Below are 19,457 nucleotides of genomic sequence, written 5' to 3'. Positions count from 1 at the left end.
TTCAAGCGATTCTCCTGCCTCAGCCTCCTATGTAGCTGGGATGTGCTTGCTACCAAGCCTGGCTAATTTTTATATTTTTAGCAGAGGTGGGGTTTTACCATGTTGGTCAGGCTAGTCTCCAACTCCTGACCTCAGGTGATCTGCCCACCTTGGCCTCCCAAAGTGCTGGGATTATAGGTGTGAGCCACCACACCCAGCCTTTTGCCACCTTCTTTATGTTCCTTTTTTCTGTCTTTTTTCATGCCTTCTTTAGACTATTTTCCCCACCATTCCATTTTCCTCTTACTAATCTGGAAGTTATGCACAATATCTAGCTTTTTACATAGTTTTCTGAGCAAATTTAACAAACATAACTTACCAAAGTCTAAATTTAATGAAAATCTTTGTTCTCCTTCTGAATAAAACAAAACCTGGCTCTTAGAGAGCATCCTGACCTATATGCTATAGTTCTATATTTTAGTTATTTGTTTTAAACCCTCTATACATTATACTTATTGTTCTGTACTGTTGAAGTTTTGCATTTACACATATATTTACCACTTTTTGTTTGTTTGTTTTGAAACTGAGTCTCACTCTGTCACCCAGGCTGGAGTGGCACGATCTCGGCTTACTGCAACCTCCACCTCCTAGGTTCAAGCGATTCTTCCGCCTCCTGAGTAGTTGGGATTACAGATGTGCACCACCACGCTAGGCTAATTTTTGTATTTTTAGTAGAGATAGGGTTTCACCATGTTGACCAGGCTGGTCTCAAACTCCTGACCTTGACTGATCCACCTTCCTTGGCTTCCCAAAGTGCTGGAATTACAGACGTGAGCCACTGTGCCCAGCCTATTTACCACTTTTTTGACTGTCTTTTCTTTTCATGACTCAGATCTTCTCTCTAAAGTATTTCCTTTAGAATGTCCTGTAATGCAGGTGTGTGCTTGGCAAACATTCCCAGGTTTTGTTTATATGAAAATGTCTTTATTCCACCGCCTCTGTTTGACCTTTGGGTGATATTTTTGCTGGGTGTATGGTTCTAGGTTGATGGTTACTTTCTTACTATGTTGAAAAATTTTTCCATTTTCTTCTGATTTCATTATCGCTAAGAAGTAATCTGTCAATTGTTGTTTCTTTATAGATATCTTGTTTTGGTTTTCACTTTGGCTGTCTCCTCCTTTTAAAAACTTTTCGTTATAGAAAACTTCAAACAGACATAAAAGTAGAGAAAATAGTATAATGAACTAGATGTGCCCTTCACCCAGCTTTAATTATTATTTACACAGATTCTGGCTGCATTCGAGATCTTTTTTCCCTTTGTTGTTCTGCAGTTTTACCATAATGTACATAAATGTAGATTTGATTTCATTTCATTTCCTTCCTTCCTTCCTTCCTTCCTTCCTTCCTTCCTTCCTTCCTTCCTTCCTTCCCTCCCTCCCTCCTTTCCTTTCCTTTCTTGTTTTCTTTTCATTGCCCAGGCTGGAGTGCAGTTGTTGTTTTTTTGTTTTTTTTTTTTTAAAAAAAACGGGGTTTCACCATGTTGGTCAGGCTGGTCTTGAACTCCCGACCTCAGGTGATCCGCCCACCTTGGCCTCCAAAGTGCTTGGATTACGGGCGTGAGCCACCACGCCCGGCCTGGAGTGCAGTTGTATGATGTCAGCTCACTGCAACCTCTCCCTCCCAGGTTCAAGTGATTCTCCTGCCTCAGCCTCCCAGGTAGCTGGGATTACAGGTGTGCACCACCACACCCAGCTAAGTTTTTGTATTTTTTGTAGAGACAGGGTTTTGCCATGTTGACCAGGCTGGTTTTGAACTCCTGGACTCAAGTGATCCACCCACCTCGGCCTCCCAAAGTGCTGGGATTACAGGCATGAGCCACCATGCCCGGCCTACATAGGGACCTTTCATCAGACTCCCACTTGGGGCAGATCTGGCCTTTGTCTCCTATTCCCACTCTGCAGTAAGGAGGGGAATTGTGAAGCTTAGGGTCACCAGTTGTTTTCAGTGAGAGGGCCACTCAGGATATCTATTTAGCTATATTTCCAAGTACAGAACCTTCATGTCTTTTTAAAAGTTCTAAATATTGCATAATAAGTTGAAATAGATAAATGAACAAAATACAGGTAATAACCACCATTGCCCCTTTCCCCCAGGTATGACAGGTCATTGGGAGACAGACAGAGTGACAAATGGAATGAGTATGGGCTTTGGAATCAAAGATACCCAGCCCTTCCACCTACTAGATGGGAGGCCTGGGGCAAGTCACTTTTTCTCATGGAACCTCAGTATCTTCATCTGACGAGGGGGTAGTAGTACTTAGTTAGTGCTTGGTATACAATAGGGACTTAAAAAAAATAGCCACTGTTCTTGTGATGCACCAAGAGAAAAAAAACCCATAAACTTAACACTGTATAAATGTGTGGGATTAAGGGACTCTTTTTTCACTAGATGGCTCTAGCTCCTTCCCCGTGAGCCACCCCAATAGAGTGAGTTTTTTTTGTTTTTGTTTGTTTTTACCCATGAAATAGCCTCAGGAGGTCCTGAGAACATGTGCCCCCCCAACAGAGTATTTAGTTTTAACTCACATGGGGAAAGCTTCTTGGTCTGTTGATCTTTCCCTTTGGATTGTGACATTTGCTTTCTGTGCCATCCGTAGTGGTAGGAGGACTCCTGTCTGCTCATCTGCTCTCCAAGAAGGCTGGGGTGGAAGTGGAGGCTGGATGGCCCTGTTCCGGACCTCTCTTGAGAATGGCTGAAGAGGCAGCCCGAAAACTCCTCCCAGGTAAAACCCACAGAGATGGGAGAGAGATGAAGTCCAGTAGGTCCTGCTTCCCTTGCTGAAGATGAGAGTGCCAGTGCTGAATTAATTCCTGGTATTTCTCACCACGTGTATTTAGTATTTCTACCCCCAGGCACCCACCATGGAAATCAGGAGCATCCTGGGCATTTAAGGGCCTGCTGGGGCCCTGACTCAGGATGGATGAGTTGACCTTATTATTGTTTGCAGGGGATGGTTGAAGGTGGCCAGCCTGGTGGGTGGAAGGCCATTGTCCTTATTTTGAATGAGCCCATTTGTCCCCTCCCAAGTACTACAGTTATTCCACCCACTGCTGGCATAACAGCGGCCCAGGGAAGGGTGTTGGTGTGAGCATCAGCAGCCCTGGATTTTTTTTTTTTTTTGAGATGGAGTTTTGCTCTTGTTTCCCAGGCTGGAGTTCAATGACACAATCTTGGCTCACTGCAACCTCCACCTCACAGGTTGAAGGGATTCTCCTGCCTCAGCCTCCCGAGTAGCTGGGATTACAGGCATGTGCCACCACACCTGGCTAATTTTGTATTTTTAGTGGAGACGGGGTTTCTCCATGTTGGTCAGGCTAATCTCGAACTTCTGATCTCAGGTGATCTGCCCACTTCAGCCTCCCAAAGTCCTAGGATTACAGGTGTGAGCCACCATGCCCAGCCCTGGATTTTAGACTCAGCTCTGCCAGCCAACATCTTGACTAAGCCACTCTTTCTCTTCACAGTTTGTTGTTTGTTTGTTTGTGATAGAGTCTCGCTCTGTCCCCCAGGCTGGAGTTCAGTGGCCCGATCTCAGCTCACTGCAACCTCTGCCTCCCAGGTTCAAACGATTCTTCTGCCTCAGCCTCCCTAGTAGCTGGTATTACAGGTGCCCGCCACCATGCTTGGCTAATTTCTGTATTTTTTTTTTTGAGACGGAGTTTCGTTCTTGTTACCCAGGCTGGAGTGCAATGGTGCGATCTCGGCTCACCGCAACCTCCGCCTCCTGGGTTCAGGCAATTCTCCTGCCTCAGCCTCCTGAGTAGCTGGGATTACAGGCATGCGCCACCATGCCCAGCTAATTTTTTGTATTTTTAGTAGAGACGGGGTTTCACCATGTTGACCAGGATGGTCTTGATCTCTTGACCTCGTGATCCACCCGCCTTGGCCTCCCAAAGTGCTGGGATTACAGGCGTGAGCCACCGCGCCTGGCCCAATTTATGTATTTTTAATAGAGACGAAGTTTCACCATGTTGGCCAGGCTGGTCTCAAACTCCTAACCTCAAGTGATTTCCTGCCTTGGCTTTCCAAAGTGCTGGAATTACAGGCATGAGCCACTATTCCTAGCCTCTCTCCACAGTTTAATTTCTCCATCTATTGAATGAGAATCATAATTTTCATCTCCCTACCACATTGGGTTTTGGGGAGGCTAAAATGAGGTCAGGAAGGAGAAACTGTTTAGAGAACCTCCAACCCTTTTAAAACGAGAGGGATTTGTTTTGTGGCTAAGCCGTGTCCAGGGCTGCAGGCCAAGCCTTCATGTTTTTGTCTAGTTGGGCAGTAACACCAGGCTCGGTAGCATCAACTGGACACTCTGTTCCCTTCAGGGTGTGGTGGAGGCTCTGAGGACTGTTCACACCCAGACACGTCACCCCGTGCTTTCCACCAGCCTCTTGGCCATCTCACTTATTTATCCCTTTCTTTTTTTTTTTTCTTTTTTTTTTGAGATAGGGTCTTGCTCTATCGCCCAGGCTAGAGTGCAGTGGTGTGATCATGGCTCACTGCAGCCTCGAACTTCTGGGCTCAGTCGATTCTCCCACCTCAGCCTCCTGAGTAGCTGGGATTACAGGCACACGCCACCATGCATGACTACCTTTTTTTTTGTAGAGATGGGGTTTCACCATGTTGCCCAGGCTGGTCTTGAACTCCCAGGATCAAGTGATCTACCTGCCTCAGCCTCCTAAAGTGTTGGGGTTACAGGCGTGAGCCCCCACACCCGGCCTCTTTATCCCTCTCACGCAGCACTTGCCTCGGCTTTTGGGGAGAGCTGAAGATAGTGGGTGAGCTGAGTTCAGGTCTCACTCATGGCTCATGACTTGAGCATCTTCGTGCAGACATTGTGTCCTGTGTGATTCATCCCTGGAGGAAACCCTGGAAACTCTGCCTAGCTGCTCCTCCTTTAGTATTTACTTATTTTTGGTCATTGGTCATTTTATTAAAAAAGGTCAAGAAACAGGATTTTGTCACTCCCCTTCTTTTTAATACGGCCTGACTTTTCTGAAATATTCCTTAGAGCCCTTCCTGGCTGCGACTCACTCTCCCGTTGGTACCTCCCAGATAGTAAGTTTCTTATCTGTGGCAGACAGAGTTACTAGACCCTGTGGTTCTTGGAAGTGTCGACACTTTTGTTCGCAGTTTGGTGACGCACAGGCTGCTCTAGAGTTGTTTGACTTTAGACTCAGAGAGGAAATCTCTGCCTCTGACTGGTTGTCCAGTTCTCGTCTTGAATCAGAAGGCACTCGAGTGGGGAGGGAAAAGAACTGGACTGGGGCTAGGAGTGGGCACGGGGCAGGTGTTCCCATCCCAACTCTGTTTGACTCTATGTGGTCTTTGGCTGAATCACCTCTTTTTTTTTTTTTTTTTCCTGAGATGGGGTCTCCCTCTGTCACCAAGGCTGGAGTGCAGTGGCTTGGTCTTGGCTCATTGCAACCTCTGCTTCCCAGATTCCAGGGATTCTCCTGCCTCAACCTCCTGAGCAGCCAGGATCACAGGCATGCGCCACCACGCCCACCCAATTTTTATATTGTTAGTAGAGACAGGATTTCACCATGTTGGCCAGGATGGTCTCAATTTCCTGACTTTGTGAGCTGCCCGCCTTGGCCTCCCAAAGTGCTGGGATTACAGGCATGAGCCACTGCACCCGGCTGACTGAATCACTTCTTTACGGGGATGGTTTTCCTTACCTGTAAATTGATGGTCAGTGGCTTAGTGGTTGATATCCTGTTTTGCTTCCTTTTAAAAATAATTTAGCCCCTATGCTCTTTATTTAAAGCAGGGATCTTTATTTAAAGTCTATGAATGGCTTTATTTATTCTTATTATTACTTGGAGACAGGGTCTTGCTCTGTCACCCAGGCTGGAGTGCAGGGTGCAATCTCAGCTCACTGCAGCCCCCGCCTCCTGGGTCCAAACGATTCTCATGCCTCAGCCTCCCAAATAGCCGGAATTACAGGTGTGCCCCACCACGCCTGTCTAATTTTTGTATATTTAGTAGAAACAGGGTTTTACCATGTTGGCCAGGCTGGTCTTGAACTCCTGGCCTCAAGTGATCCACCTGCTTGGCCTCCCAAAGTGCTGGGATTATAGGCATGAGTCAAAAGTCTATGAATGACTTTGAACGGGGCTTACTCTTGTCATTGTGCCACAGCCCTGCCACGTGCTGTGACTTAAACCTTGCCTGCATCACAATAACTTACCTGCTGGGGCTTGGAAGCCGTAGTGTAAAATAAATAAAAGTAGCTAAAGCACTCTAGCTAAAGTGAGTGTGTGTGGACCACAGCCTGCTCTATGCCCCTCATCACGGGCAGGAACCCAAGGGTTGTGCAGAGCAGTGTTTGACAGCGTCTGGGCTGGGTGACTGCTCAGGGCCCTCCAGTTATAACATTTATTCTTCTCTGGCTCAGACCCTAGCGGGACACCCAGGAGTAAGAGGGAAGTGCTGGCTAAGGTCTCAGGCTTTGGGCATATATCAAAACTGTCCCTATCCCCCTGCTTCTGTCTGGGATCATCATTTTCCAATTGTTCAGCCTTTCAGACCCCCACTGGCATGCCATATGGAACGGTGAACTTACTTCATGGTGTGAACCCAGGAGAGACCCCTGTCACCTGTACGGCAGGGATTGGGACCTTCATTGTTGAATTTGCCACCCTGAGCAGCCTCACTGGTGACCCCGTGTTCGAAGATGTGGCCAGAGTGGCCTTGATGCGCCTCTGGGAGAGCCGGTCAGATATCGGGCTGGTAGGTTCACAGCTGCCCTTCCTGTTTGAGTCAAGTTTGCCACATTGTCCCCTGCTTATGAGGCCCCAGGCTCTGAGCAATAAGTTGCAATCAAGCCAAGGAAAACTCAGGGTGACCTTGGGAGTGGCCCAGGGATTGGGCTCAGGACACCAAAAATAGACCAAGCCTCCAATTCAAGTTTGGTTTGGAGTGGGGAAGAGAATGGGAAAGCACATTTCTCTGGTAAGGAGCGGGGGCTGCATTAAGCTATGACCCCTTGAGATTCTCATTTCTAGGAAGAGGGTCATATGCTTCATGCTCCTGACTCACTTAGTGACTTTAGATCATCAGCTCATTGGGCCTTCATTTTTAGTATCTATCTGTATTTGTAAAACTGTGTTTCTTAGGACACCATTTCTGTGAGATACTGAATGGCTGTTGCATGAAAAAATAAGTCCTGGCCAATTAAGTTAGGGGAATATTACATATAATATCCCTCCCCTTTTTTGGAGCGTCAGAATGCACATGAGCAGAATTAAAGTCCTCTAGTGAAGAAATCTATTCAACTTTGCTTAACATTTCCCAAACTTATTTAACACCAGAGCCTCCCTTTATCTTCCAGTACCATTAACCCATGAATACACTTTGGACCAGATGATCTCTAAGGTCAGTTTCAGCTTCTAAATGGGATAATCCAATGAGATTAACAGTAATTGAGCCAGAGCCATCCAGGACGTAACAATGGATTTACTCAGAACTGGATTCAAGCCCAGGCCTTGCTACATCGAAACTGTGTGGCAAGTCACTGAGCAAGTCACTCAACCTCTCTGATCCTCCATTACTTCAGCAGTAACGTTAATGTATTAATACCAATTTTACTGAGTCACTGACTTAGGAAGACTGCATTCAGGTCTAGGCACGTTTTATGCGGAGTCTGGTGCTAATTCAGCTTGAAAAGTGAAGCTTGTGTGAGGACCCCTTGAAAATCCCTTAAGCAGGTGCCCAACCCCCTGGAGGAGACCTGTAATAAATCTCTTAGTAAGTCTAACTCAGGCAGGTTTTGCTCCAGCAGTGGGACTGTAGTGGACTCTGTTGTTGCTGTGCCCATATCCTCTCAACTCTTACCATTTCCGTGCACACTGGCCAGTCTTCCAGCTGCCATCACCTGGGCCTCTTTGCCTGTGGGTCTTCTCTGGTGCCTGTAGCCACTCTGATTGTCAGCCAAAGACAATCTGATTGTCAGCCAAAGATAATCAGAGTGGCTCCAGGCACGAGAGGAGACCCACAGGCAAAGAGGCCCAGATTTAATGCTACCCATGGGTAGCTCTCAAGCCAGTAACTGATACCGTTGGGAATTGGTGATAAACATTCCAGCTCCCTGCCCCTTGGGTGGGATCACTCCAAGGCTCAAGCTCTACACTAAATTCCTGAGCTCCCCAGCAGGATTGAGCTCCAGTTCCCACGGTGGAAACCTGCCTCTTGGCATACCCCTTCAATGCTGCCTCCCTTGCCCCGCCTCCCTTTCCCTCTCCTCTACTGGTGTTTACAGGGACTCACCTTTCAAATCAACTACTTTCTGTCTTCCTTGCCTAGGGTATGCTCCTGGGGGAAGCTAAACTCACACAGGACAGTTAGCTATTTCTTTGAGTACCAGCTGAAGTTACTAGCTTCCATGAGGGTCTAAGCTATATGAAAAATACATATCTTTACTTTTTTTTTTTTGATACAGAGTCTTGCTCTGTCACCCTTCACCTCCTGGGTTCAAGTGATTATCTGCCTCCTGAGTAGCTGGGACTATAGGCACACACCACTATGCCTGGCTAATTTTTGTGTTTTTAGTAGAGACAGGGTTCTTGAGGTCACTTGAGGTCATGTTGGCTAAGCTGGTCTTGAACTCCTGACCTCAAGTGATCCACCTGCCTCAGCCTCGCAAAGTGCTGGAATCACAGTTGTGACCCAAGGTGCTTGGCCAGCATTGGCAATTTTTGACAGTCTCTACAGAGACTGAACAATTTAAAAAAGGTCAAAGGATACGACAAAAGGTACTCGGTGACATTGGTGAAGTCCCCTTTTGTCCCTGTCTCCAGCTATTGAGTTTCTCTCCTTAGAACCACTCTGTCTTCTTGGTGGATGTTCTTCTTGAGTTAATTTATGGGAATACATAAAGCACGTCTGTGTCTTCAGATACAGGAATCACATGCTTAGTGCTGAGAAATCAGAGACAGATTGTGGGAACAGCAAATTCTCATCTTCCATCTCACACTCACTCCAGACAGGACATAAACACTTCAAATCATTTTTTTTTTTTTCATTTTTTGCTCAGTGTGTATAATTAAGTCCTGATAAATGTGCATGAGATTCATCTCTACTATACAGATGTACAGAAAAGCTGGCCATGATCCAGCCTTGCCCTTCCGTCTCATGGTCCGCATGTCTCCCAAGAAGCACTGGGGTGCCTGCCTTGCATCTCCCTACGCAGTCAGGGTTGGGGGTGAGTAGATCCTTTTTTGGCCATCGGCCTCCCCCTTGAGACCACGTGTCTTTCTTGCTCTCTCAGGTCGGCAACCACATTGATGTGCTCACTGGCAAGTGGGTGGCCCAGGACGCGGGCATCGGGGCTGGTGTGGACTCCTACTTTGAGTACTTGGTGAAAGGAGCCATCCTGCTTCAGGATGAGAAGCTCATGGCCATGTTCCTAGGTAAAAAGGGCAGGGTAAGGGAGCTTTCCCCCTGATTTTTCTTGATGATGTGTGGTTTGTTTATACACTTTCTTCTTTTTTTTTTGAGACAGAGTCTTGCTCTGTCTCCCAGGCTGGATTGTAGTGGCACAATCTCGGCTCACCGCAACCTCTGCCTCCTGGGTTCAAGCGATTCTCGTGCCTCAGCCTCCTGAGTAGCTGGGACTACAGGCGCACACCACCATACCCAGCTAATTTTTGTATTTTTAGTAGAAATGGGGTTTCATCATGTTGGCCAGACTGGTGTCAAACTCTTGACCTCAGGTGATCTGCCCGCCTCAGCCTCCCAAAGTGCTGGAATTACAGGCGTGAGCCACTGTGCCCAGCCTGAGTGCCTGCAGAATCAGTTCTGAATACCCAAGGCTGCATTCAGAACCACTGTGGACTTACGCTGCCCGCTTCATGTCCACTACACCACTTCATGCCTTCTTGCAAGAGCCAACGGAAGCATGCGGCATTCTCTGTGTGTGGCCCTGGATTTCTTAACTCCTGGCCATTGCACATGGTGTCTTCTTTGCCTAGAATATATTTTCTCCTGTCTTCTGTGGCCAAATTCTTTTCACCCTTCAAAGCCTAGCTTAAATGTCACCTTGCCTAGAAAGTAGCTTGATCCTTCTTTAGAATTTAGGACCTTCAACATCTTTTTTGTAGTTAGCTCTCATCAATAGTTACAGCTTGGCCAGGTGTGGTGACTCATGCCTGTAATCCTAGCACTTTGGGAGGCCAAGGCAGGTGGATCACAACATCAGGAGTTCAAGACCAGCCCGGCCAACATGGTGAAACCCCATCTCTACTAAAAATACAAAAAAATTAGCTGGGCATGGTGGTGTGCACCTGTAATCCCAGCTACTCGGGAGGCTGAGTCAGGAGAATCACTTGAATCCAGGAGGTGGAGGTTACAGCGAGCAGAGATTGAGCCATTGCACTCCAGCCTGGGTGACAGAGCAAGACTCTGTCTCAAAAAAAAAAAAAAAAACAGAGTTACAGCTCTACCAATTGAATGTAGGATCTATGCCTTATTCATCTTATGTTTCCCACAGTGCTTTACATGTGGTAGGTAATAGATTAATGCCTGTTGAATAAATACATCTTACCCTCTAGGCCCTTAGACACGAGCAATATCAAGGAATTGTTGAACACCTAATTACTATGATTATTATAGCTATGGTAGTCCCCTGTTATCCCCGGTTTTGATTTCCATGGTCAACTGCAGTCTGAAATAGGTGAGTGCAGTCAGATAAAGTATTTTGAGGCTGGGTGCAATGGCTCACGCCTGTCATCCCAATGCTTTGGACGGGAGGATTGCTTAAGGCCAGGAGTTTGAGACCAGCCTGGGCAATATAGCAAGACCCCATCTCATAAAAAAAAAAAAAAGATATTTTGAGAAACTAAATTCACATCATTTCTTTTCTGTCTCTTACTGAAAGGACAAATTCACATAACTTCTATACCATGTATTGTTATAATTGTTCTGTTTTATTATTAGTTATTGTTCTTCATCTCTTCCCATGCCCAATTTATAAATTAAATTTTTTCGGCTGGGCACAGTGGCTCATGCCTGTAATCCCAGTGCTGCTGCAAGACAACTGCTTGACCCCAGAAGTTTGAGATCAGCCTGGGCAACATGGTGAGACCTCATCATTACAAAAAATAAAAAAACTTAGCTGGGCATGGTGGTGCATGCCTGTGGTCCCAGCTGCTTGGAAGGCTGACTGAGGTGGAGGAGTGCTTAAGCCTGGGAGGTCGAGGGTGCAGTGAGCCATGATCATACCACTGCACTTCAGCCTGGGTGACTGAGTGAGACCCTGTCTCAAAAATAAAAAATTTTTAAAACATTAATGAATTAAACTTTCTCATAGATATGTATGTATAGGAAAACAGTAGTCATGCGTTGCTCAGTGACAGGGATGCATTCTGAGAATTGCATCATTAGGCGATTTCATCATTGTGCAACCTAGATGGTATAGCCGACTACATACCTAGGCTGTATGGTGTAGCCTATTGCTGCTAGGCTACAAACCTGTACAGCATGTTACTCTACTGAATACTGTAGACAATTGTAATAGAATGGTAAGTATTTATGTAACTAAACACAGAAAAAGTACAGCACAAATACAGTATAAAAGATAAAAAGTGGTCCACCTACCATGAATGAAGTTTACAGGAGAGGAAGTTGCTCTGGGTGAGTCAGTGAGTGGTGAGTAAATGTCAAGGCCTAGGTCATTACACTGCTGTAAACTTTATAAATACTGTACACGTAGGCTACACTAAATTTATTAAATTTTTTTTTCTTCCTCCAGTAGTAATTTTTTTTTTTTTTGGAAATGGAGCCTCCCTCTGTTGCCCAGGCTGGAGTGCAGTGGTATGATCTTGGCTTACTGCAACCTCCGCCTCTGAGGTTCAAGCAATTCTCCTGCCTCAGCCTTCTAAGTAACTGGGATTACAGGCACGCACCACCATGCCTGGCTAATTTTTGTATTTTTAGTAGAGACGGGGTTTCACTATGTTGGCCAGGTTGGTCACGAACTCCTGACCTCAGGTGATATCCACCCACGTCTGCCTCCCAAAGTGCTGGGATTACAGGCATGAGCCATCATGCCTAGCCTCCAGTAATAGATTAACGTTAGCTTACTGTAACTTTTCTACTTTATAAACTTTAAAATTTTTAAATACTTTTGACTCATTTGTAATAACTCTTAGCTTAAAACACATTATGGCCGGGCATGGTGGCTCATGCCTGTAATCTCAGCACTTTGGGAGCCGAGATGGGCATATCACAAGGTCAGGAGATTGAGACCATCCTGGCCTACATGGTGAAATGCTGTCTCTACTAAAAATTAACTGGGCATAGTGGCACGTGCCTGTAGTCCCAGCTATTCAGGAGGCTGAGGCAGGAGAATTGTTTGAACTCAGGAGGTGGAGGTTGCAGTGAGCTGAGATCACACCACTGCACTCCAGCCTGGAGACAGAGCAAGACTCCGTCTCAAAAAAAAAAAAAACACATTGTATAGCTATACAGAAATATTTTTTAATATCCTTATTCACTGAACTTTTTTCTATTTTTCTATTTTTATTTTGTTTTTACCTTTTAAACTTTTTTGTTAAGAACTAAGATATAGCCAGGCGCGGTGGCTCAAGCCTGTAATCCCAGCACTTTGGGAGGCCGAGGCGGGAGGTCAAGAGATCGAGACCATCCTGGTCAACATGGTGAAACCCCGTCTCTACTAATACAAAAAATTAGCTGGGCACGGTGGCGTGTGCCTGTAATCCCAGCTACTCAGGAGGCTGAGGCAGGAGAATTGCCTGAACCCAGGAGGCGGAGATTGCGGTGAGCCGAGATCGCGCCATTGCGCTCCAGCCTGGGTATCAAGAGCGAAACTCCGTCTCAAAAAAAAAAAAAAGAACTAAGATATAAACATGCATTAGCCTAGGCCTACACAGGGTCAAGATCATCAATATCACTGTCTTCCACTCCCCCATGTTGTCCTACTAGAAGGTCTTCAGGGGAAGTAACAGAGAGCTGTCATGTCCTACGATAACAATGCCTTCTGGAATCCCTCAAAGGACCTGCCCGAAGCTGTTCACAGTTGACCTTTTTTATATAAGTGGAAGGAGTACTCTAATGATGACAGTATAGTATAGTAAATACATAAACCAATAAAGAGTTGTTTATTATCAAATATCATGTACTGTATATAATTGTATATGTTATACTTTTATGACTGGCAGCACAGTAGATTTGTTTACACCAGCATCACCACAAACACGTGAATAATGCATTGCATTATAAAAGTACAACGTTGTGATATCTTTAGGCTGTGGGAATTTTTCAGTTCTATTATAATCTTACAGGACCACCACCATCTACACAGTTGAGCGTTGACTGATATGTTGTTATGTGGCGCATGACTGTATATAGAGTTGATTTAGTCCTATCCATGGTTTCAGACATCCTCTGAGGATCTTGGAAAGTATTCCCCTCAAATAAGGGGAGACTACTGTACCCATTTATTCAAAAAATATTTCTTGAATACCATGGATGTGGCAAGCGTTGTGCCAAGCTCTGAACATGGACTGCTTCATATCATCCTTACAACTCTTGTTACCTTATTTATTTGCATGTATATTTGGTACTTTGTTCATTCAGAAAATATTTATTGCTCGCACTAGTGTGGGAGATTCTGCAAGGAACAAAGCAAAGTCCCAGGCCTCATGGATTTACAATCTAGGGGAGAGATATGAGGAATAAATTCAAGTTCCCACTAGAATGTAAGTTCTCTGAGGGCTGGACTTTGTCTTGTTTACAACCATATAGGTGCTTGGTACCTAATAGGTGCTCAGCAAATGTTTGTTGTATAAATAAATGACTGAAAACTCCCGCAGCTACATAACATTACTGTGTTAGTCCATTTTCATGCTGCTGATAAAGACACAGTCAAGACTGGGTAATTTATAAAGAAAAAGAAGTTTAATGGACTCACAGTTCCACATGACTGGGGAGGCCTCACAATCATGGCGGAAGGCGAAAGGCACATCTTATGTGGTGGCAGGCAAGAGAGAATGAGAGCCAAGTGAAAGGTGTTTCCCCTGATAAAACCATCAGATCTCGTGAGACTTACTCACTACCATGAGAATTGTATGGGGGAGACCACCACCATGATTCAGTTATCTCCCACCAGGTCCCTTCCACAACAAAGGGAATTATGGGAGCTACAATTCAAGATGAGATGTAGGCGGAGACACAGCCAAACCATATCAATTACTTTCTCCATTTTATAGATAATAAGGCTGTGGCTTAAAAGGGAAAAACCTGCCCCAGGTCACAGCTAGCAAGTGGTAGAGCTGGAAATCCAGGAATTTGAGCCTGGAAGTTTGACTCCAGAATCCATGCTCCTTTCTAGTCAGCTTGCCTCATTGCATCCTGGCGCTCTTTCAAAAGTGTAAGTCCTCACTTCTGCTATCCAGGTCTCTCCCTAATCACTCATATGTCCATGATCTCATCTCCCCCACTGCAGAGTATAACAAAGCCATCCGGAACTACACCCGCTTCGATGACTGGTACCTGTGGGTGCAGATGTACAAGGGGACTGTGTCCATGCCAGTTTTCCAGTCCTTGGAGGCCTACTGGCCTGGTCTTCAGGTAGGAATGATCAAAGAATGTGGGTCTGGCAAAGCAAGCTCATTTTGATGTATAAGTCAAATAAGATACTTTGTGAGTTGCTTGAGTACTCTTTTTGGAGGGACAGGTTGAGGATGGAAGAGAGACCTAGAGTGAATTAGATAGATTTAGAGTTCTGCCAAATCGAGTGTCAGGAACTGAGTTTCCAGTTTGCTGTGGAATGTTGTAGTCCTTAAAATAAAAGTCGACAGTACATTTCCAGTCTGGGCAGGAACAGCCATTGGCAACAGCTGTTTCTCCACTGGGCATTTCTGTCCGAGCTTGACAGTGGGCCTCAGGAAGGGCGGGAAGCAGCTCATGCCACTCTGCCATCTCGTTATTTTCCCATTACATGGTCTGATAGAGTTTCAGCCTGAAGAATCTTAGAGCTCATCTAATCTACTCCCTTTGGTGTTCCAAAACAGTGCATGTACCACAATGTTCTTATCATCTAGATTTTTAAAAGTTTTAAGAAAAAGTAGTCCCACCTGGGCAAACATAGCAAGACCTCATCTCTACAAAAAATCAAAAATTAGCTGAGTGTGGTGGCACACGCCTGTAGTCCCAGCTACAGGAGAGACTGCCATGGAAGGATTGCTTGAGCCCAGGAGATCAAGCCTGCAGTGAACCATGATCACACCGCTGCAGCCTGGGCGACAGAGTGAGACCCTGCCTCAAAAAAAAAAACCAGAAAAACAAAATGACCACCAGATTTCTATCCAGAATAACCAGCTAGACATTATGTCATTTACCAAGAAGGGAAAAAGGCCATAGTAGGAAGACAACTTTGTGGGAAAGTAGGGGAACCAAGAAATTTGTTCAGGAGATGCCAAGTTTGTTCTGTCCATGAGACATCCAATGAAGATGTCAAGGTCAGCTGCTTCCTTGTTAGATTACATTAATAGTCATTGCTACTTAGCAATAGCTGGTAAAATTAGGAATGCATATATACTTTGACCCAGTGATCCTAATTCTGAAAATGTACCTTACATACAACACTTTACATCTGTTTGATGTGACATATATACAGAATTATTTATTGCCACATTAGTTGTTGGAACCAAGTCAAATAAAAATATCTGAAAGCCAAATTTCTGAATCTGAAAATATGAAGATAATTAATATCCCTATTAATAAGAAACCAAAGGCTATTTTTTAGTGTTGGGAAAATAACATATACTTATGCATAAAGAAACTCTGGAAAATTATATGACACCAGTAATGGTTATCTGAGGCTGGGCATAAATGGGTCATGCTTGTAATCCCAGCACATTGGGAGGCTGAGGTAGGAAGATCACTTGAGCCCAGGAGTTTGAGGCTAGCCGGGCAACAAAGTGAGACCCCCCATCGCTACAGAAAATAAAAAAGTTAGCCAGGAGTTGTGGAGTGTACCTGTGGTCCCAGCTACATGGGAGGCTGAAGTGGGAGGATCTCTTGAGCCTAGGAGGTCAAGGCTGCAGTGAACCGTAACTGTGCCATTGCACTCCAGCCTGGGTGACAGAGCCAGACCTTGTCTCAAAAACGAAAACAAAAATGGTTATCTGTTGGAAGTGTGGTGTGGGAGTGAGACTTAGGACAAACTTCTCCCTATTCTTAGAATTTTGAACTGGCTGGCTGAATTCTAATACTGTTAATAGCTGACATTTACTCTGAAGATTTAGGGACCTAATATACAATCTCTGTTCCTTCCAACAATGTATGAGATAGGTGGTGTATTTTACGTCTCATAGTTGAGGCTCAGCGAAGTCCAGTGCCTGGCTCAGCGCCACGCTGAGTAACTGGCAGACTCAGGTAATAATTCAAGGCCTTTTTGGCCCTACAGATTTTACTTTGTCTTTTCTTGAGGTTGTCTGTGGGGTTTTGTCTGTGGGTTTTATTTTTTTTAGACAGAGTTTCACTCTCGTTGCCCAGGCTGGAATGCGATGATGTGATCTCGGCTTATCGCAACCTCTGCCTCTTGGGTTCAAGCAATTCTTCTGCCTCAGCCTCCTGAGTAGCTGGGATTACAGACATGTGCCACCACACCCGGCTAGTTTTGTATTTTTAGTAGAGACGGGGTTTCTCCATGTTGGTCAGGCTGGTCTCAAACTCCTGACCTCAGGTGATCCACCTGCCTCGGTCTCCCAAAGTGTCTGTGGGATTTTATGCCTGATGTCTACCTGCCTGACAGCCACTTTCTCCCACAGAGTCTCATTGGAGACATTGACAATGCCATGAGGACCTTCCTCAACTACTACACTGTATGGAAGCAGTTTGGGGGGCTCCCGGAATTCTACAACATTCCTCAGGGATACACAGTGGAGAAGCGAGAGGGCTACCCACTTCGGCCAGGTGAGCAGCATTTCTGGCTCTCATCATCTGCCTGCAGGTTCTGGTTCCTGAAACCCCAAACCCTCTCTACAAGGCTCCATGCTCCACAACTGCTCACAAGTTCATTTTTTTCCCCCTTTCTGTTCCTTTCAGTGGCTCTGGGTGGTTTTTTTTACTAGGAGTTAATTATCCCTGTGTTTTCAGATATGGAAACTGAGGCCTAGTGGGATGAAATAGCTTGCCCCTGGCTCTTAAGTGCAGGAGCTAGGCCTGGAACCTAGGACTCCTAACTAAGTCATATGCTCTTTCAAATCAGGAAATGAGTAAGAAAGAAAAAGCCAAAGGTTGACTCCTTTTGATCTCCTGCCATCAGGATTCCAGAAGTGTAGGCAAACTTCCTAAGGCCGTTGGTCAGATAAATTATGCTTACGTGTATGGAATGTTAGAACTTTGGACAGCCCTTAGGAATTACCTAGTCTCTTCCACCTCCCCATTTACAGCTCAGAATCAAGCAAGGGACTATACATGAAACACTGTCTTATGTTCCTTTCTAGTGCCGATGCCCTCTGATTCACTTCAGGGAAGCTGAAAATTGTGAGGAGGGGAAGAAAAAGGGGGACAAAGGAAGCTTAGTCAGCACACATAGTCATCCCCTCACCCTAAAACAGGCTATGAGCCCATTCTTTTACACATTTCTGACTTTCCCACCTGAATTGCATTTTAACCGTGGGACAGGCCTTCCTAGTGGCTTCTGCTTGTCCTGCCTTCCTCTACCCCATTTCCTTCCTCTTCTAACTCAAGTGATTATTGTAGGAGGTGTGGAGGGGACCAGGAGAGGGAGAAAAGAGCAAATTAGTTACTTTTCTCTCCTTAGAGGCCACTGTTCTTGGTGTTTCTCATGCATTTGTTCTCATGGCATGTTTTTAAAACAAGAAACTCAGGCCGGGCATGGTGGCCCACACCTGTAATCCCAGCACTTTGACAGGCCGAGGTGGGTGGATCACCTGAGGTCAGGAGTTGAAGACTTCCTGACCAATATGGTTAAACCCTGTCTCTACTAAAAATACAAAAATTAGTCAGGCATGGTGGCAGATGCCTGTAGTCCCAGCTACTTGGGAGGCCAAGACAGGAGAATTGCTTGAACCTGGAAGATGGAGCTTGCAGTGAGCCAAGATCTCACAACTGCACTCCAGCCTGGGCGACAGAGGGAGATTCTGTCTCAAAAAAAAAAAATGAAAAGAAAAAAAGGAAAGGTCAGGAAGGGACAGGTTGTCTGCATGTGTCACAGAGGCGTATAAACTTAACCCAAGGAACCTGGCCTTTATAAATAAATAAATAAATAAAAATAAGGCACCGCTGTCAAGAATCCAGGAGTCATCCTTTCTACCCCAAAACAATGACAAATCGGAGATAAGGACTACTCTTTCACTGGATTGGCCAGAGCCTTATACTCTCATATATGTTTCTGATCAGTGGTGTTGGAGCACAGAGCCTGGCCTAAAGGCTTCTTCAGGCTTTTACTTCTAATTACAAATCTAAACTTCAGGCTGTCGCCTTCCTCTAGAGCAGGGATCCCCAACTCCCAGGCCATGCATCAATACCAGTCTGTGGCCTGTTAGAAACCAGGTCATGCCAGGTGCAGTGGCTCACGGCTGTAATCCCAGTGCTTTGGGAGGCTGAGGCGGGTGGATCATGAGGTCAGGAGTTCGACACCAGCCTGACCAACATAGTGAAACCCTATCTCTACTAAAAATACAAAAATTAACCAGGCATGGTGGCACACCAGCTACTCAGGAGGCTGAGGCAGGAGGATCACTTGAACCCGGGAGACGAAGGTTGCAGTGAGCCGAAATCGCACCACTGCACCCCAGCCTGGGTGACAGAGTGAGACTCCATCTCAAAAAACAAAGAAAAAAGAAACCAGGTCACACAGCAGGAGGTGAACGGCCTGTGAGTGAGTGAGCTTCATCTGTATTTACAGCCGCTCCTCATCGCTCGAGTTGCTGCCTGAGCTCCACCTCCTGTCAGATCAGCCGCGGCATTAGATGCTCATAGGAGCAAGAACCGTATTGTGAACTGCACATGTGAGACGTCTAGGTTACATGCTCCTTACCAGAAGCTAATGCCTAACGATCTTTCAGTATCTCCCATATGTCCATCACCCCTAGATTGGGATATCTAGTTGCAGGAAAACAAGCTCAGTGATCTCAATGATTCTACATTACGGTGGATTGTATAATTATTTCAGTATATATTACAATGTAATAATAATATAAAGTACACAATAAATGTAATGCACTTGAATTATCCCAAAACTATCCCCTACAACCCCAGTTCATGGAAAAATTGTCTTCCATGAAACTGGTCCCTGGTGCCAAAAAGGTTGGGGACCACTGCTGTACAGAGTTGGTCAGATGCACAGGAAAGTGAAGCAGTAACTAACATGCTCATGCATGGGGAGAGAAGCACCATGGCTGGGCATGGGGCTCTGACCCCAG

At 45.5% G+C, this 19,457-nt stretch overlaps 1 protein-coding gene across 3 annotated transcripts in view; it reads left to right on the top strand.

The window, feature by feature from the left end:
- The window catches only part of EDEM2 (ER degradation enhancing alpha-mannosidase like protein 2), an 84,552-nt gene that overhangs the window by 59,790 nt on the left and 5,305 nt on the right, over positions 1–19,457 (top strand). For all 3 annotated transcript variants that reach the window (XM_064382341.1, XM_064382340.1, XM_021665733.2), the window contains 5 exons: positions 2,636–2,761; positions 6,563–6,774; positions 9,311–9,452; positions 14,507–14,631; positions 16,836–16,980. In XM_064382341.1, the coding sequence (XP_064238411.1) occupies positions 2,636–2,761; positions 6,563–6,774; positions 9,311–9,452; positions 14,507–14,631; positions 16,836–16,980 (750 nt within the window). The remainder of the gene's footprint in view (positions 1–2,635; positions 2,762–6,562; positions 6,775–9,310; positions 9,453–14,506; positions 14,632–16,835; positions 16,981–19,457) is intronic.

This window comes from Aotus nancymaae, unplaced genomic scaffold, assembly GCF_030222135.1.
Source record: "Aotus nancymaae isolate 86718 unplaced genomic scaffold, 86718_ANA_hifiasm-v0.15.2.pri h1tg000029l, whole genome shotgun sequence".
Taxonomy (NCBI): Eukaryota; Metazoa; Chordata; class Mammalia; order Primates; family Aotidae; genus Aotus; species Aotus nancymaae.
This window is presented reverse-complemented; position numbering and strand designations above follow the sequence as displayed.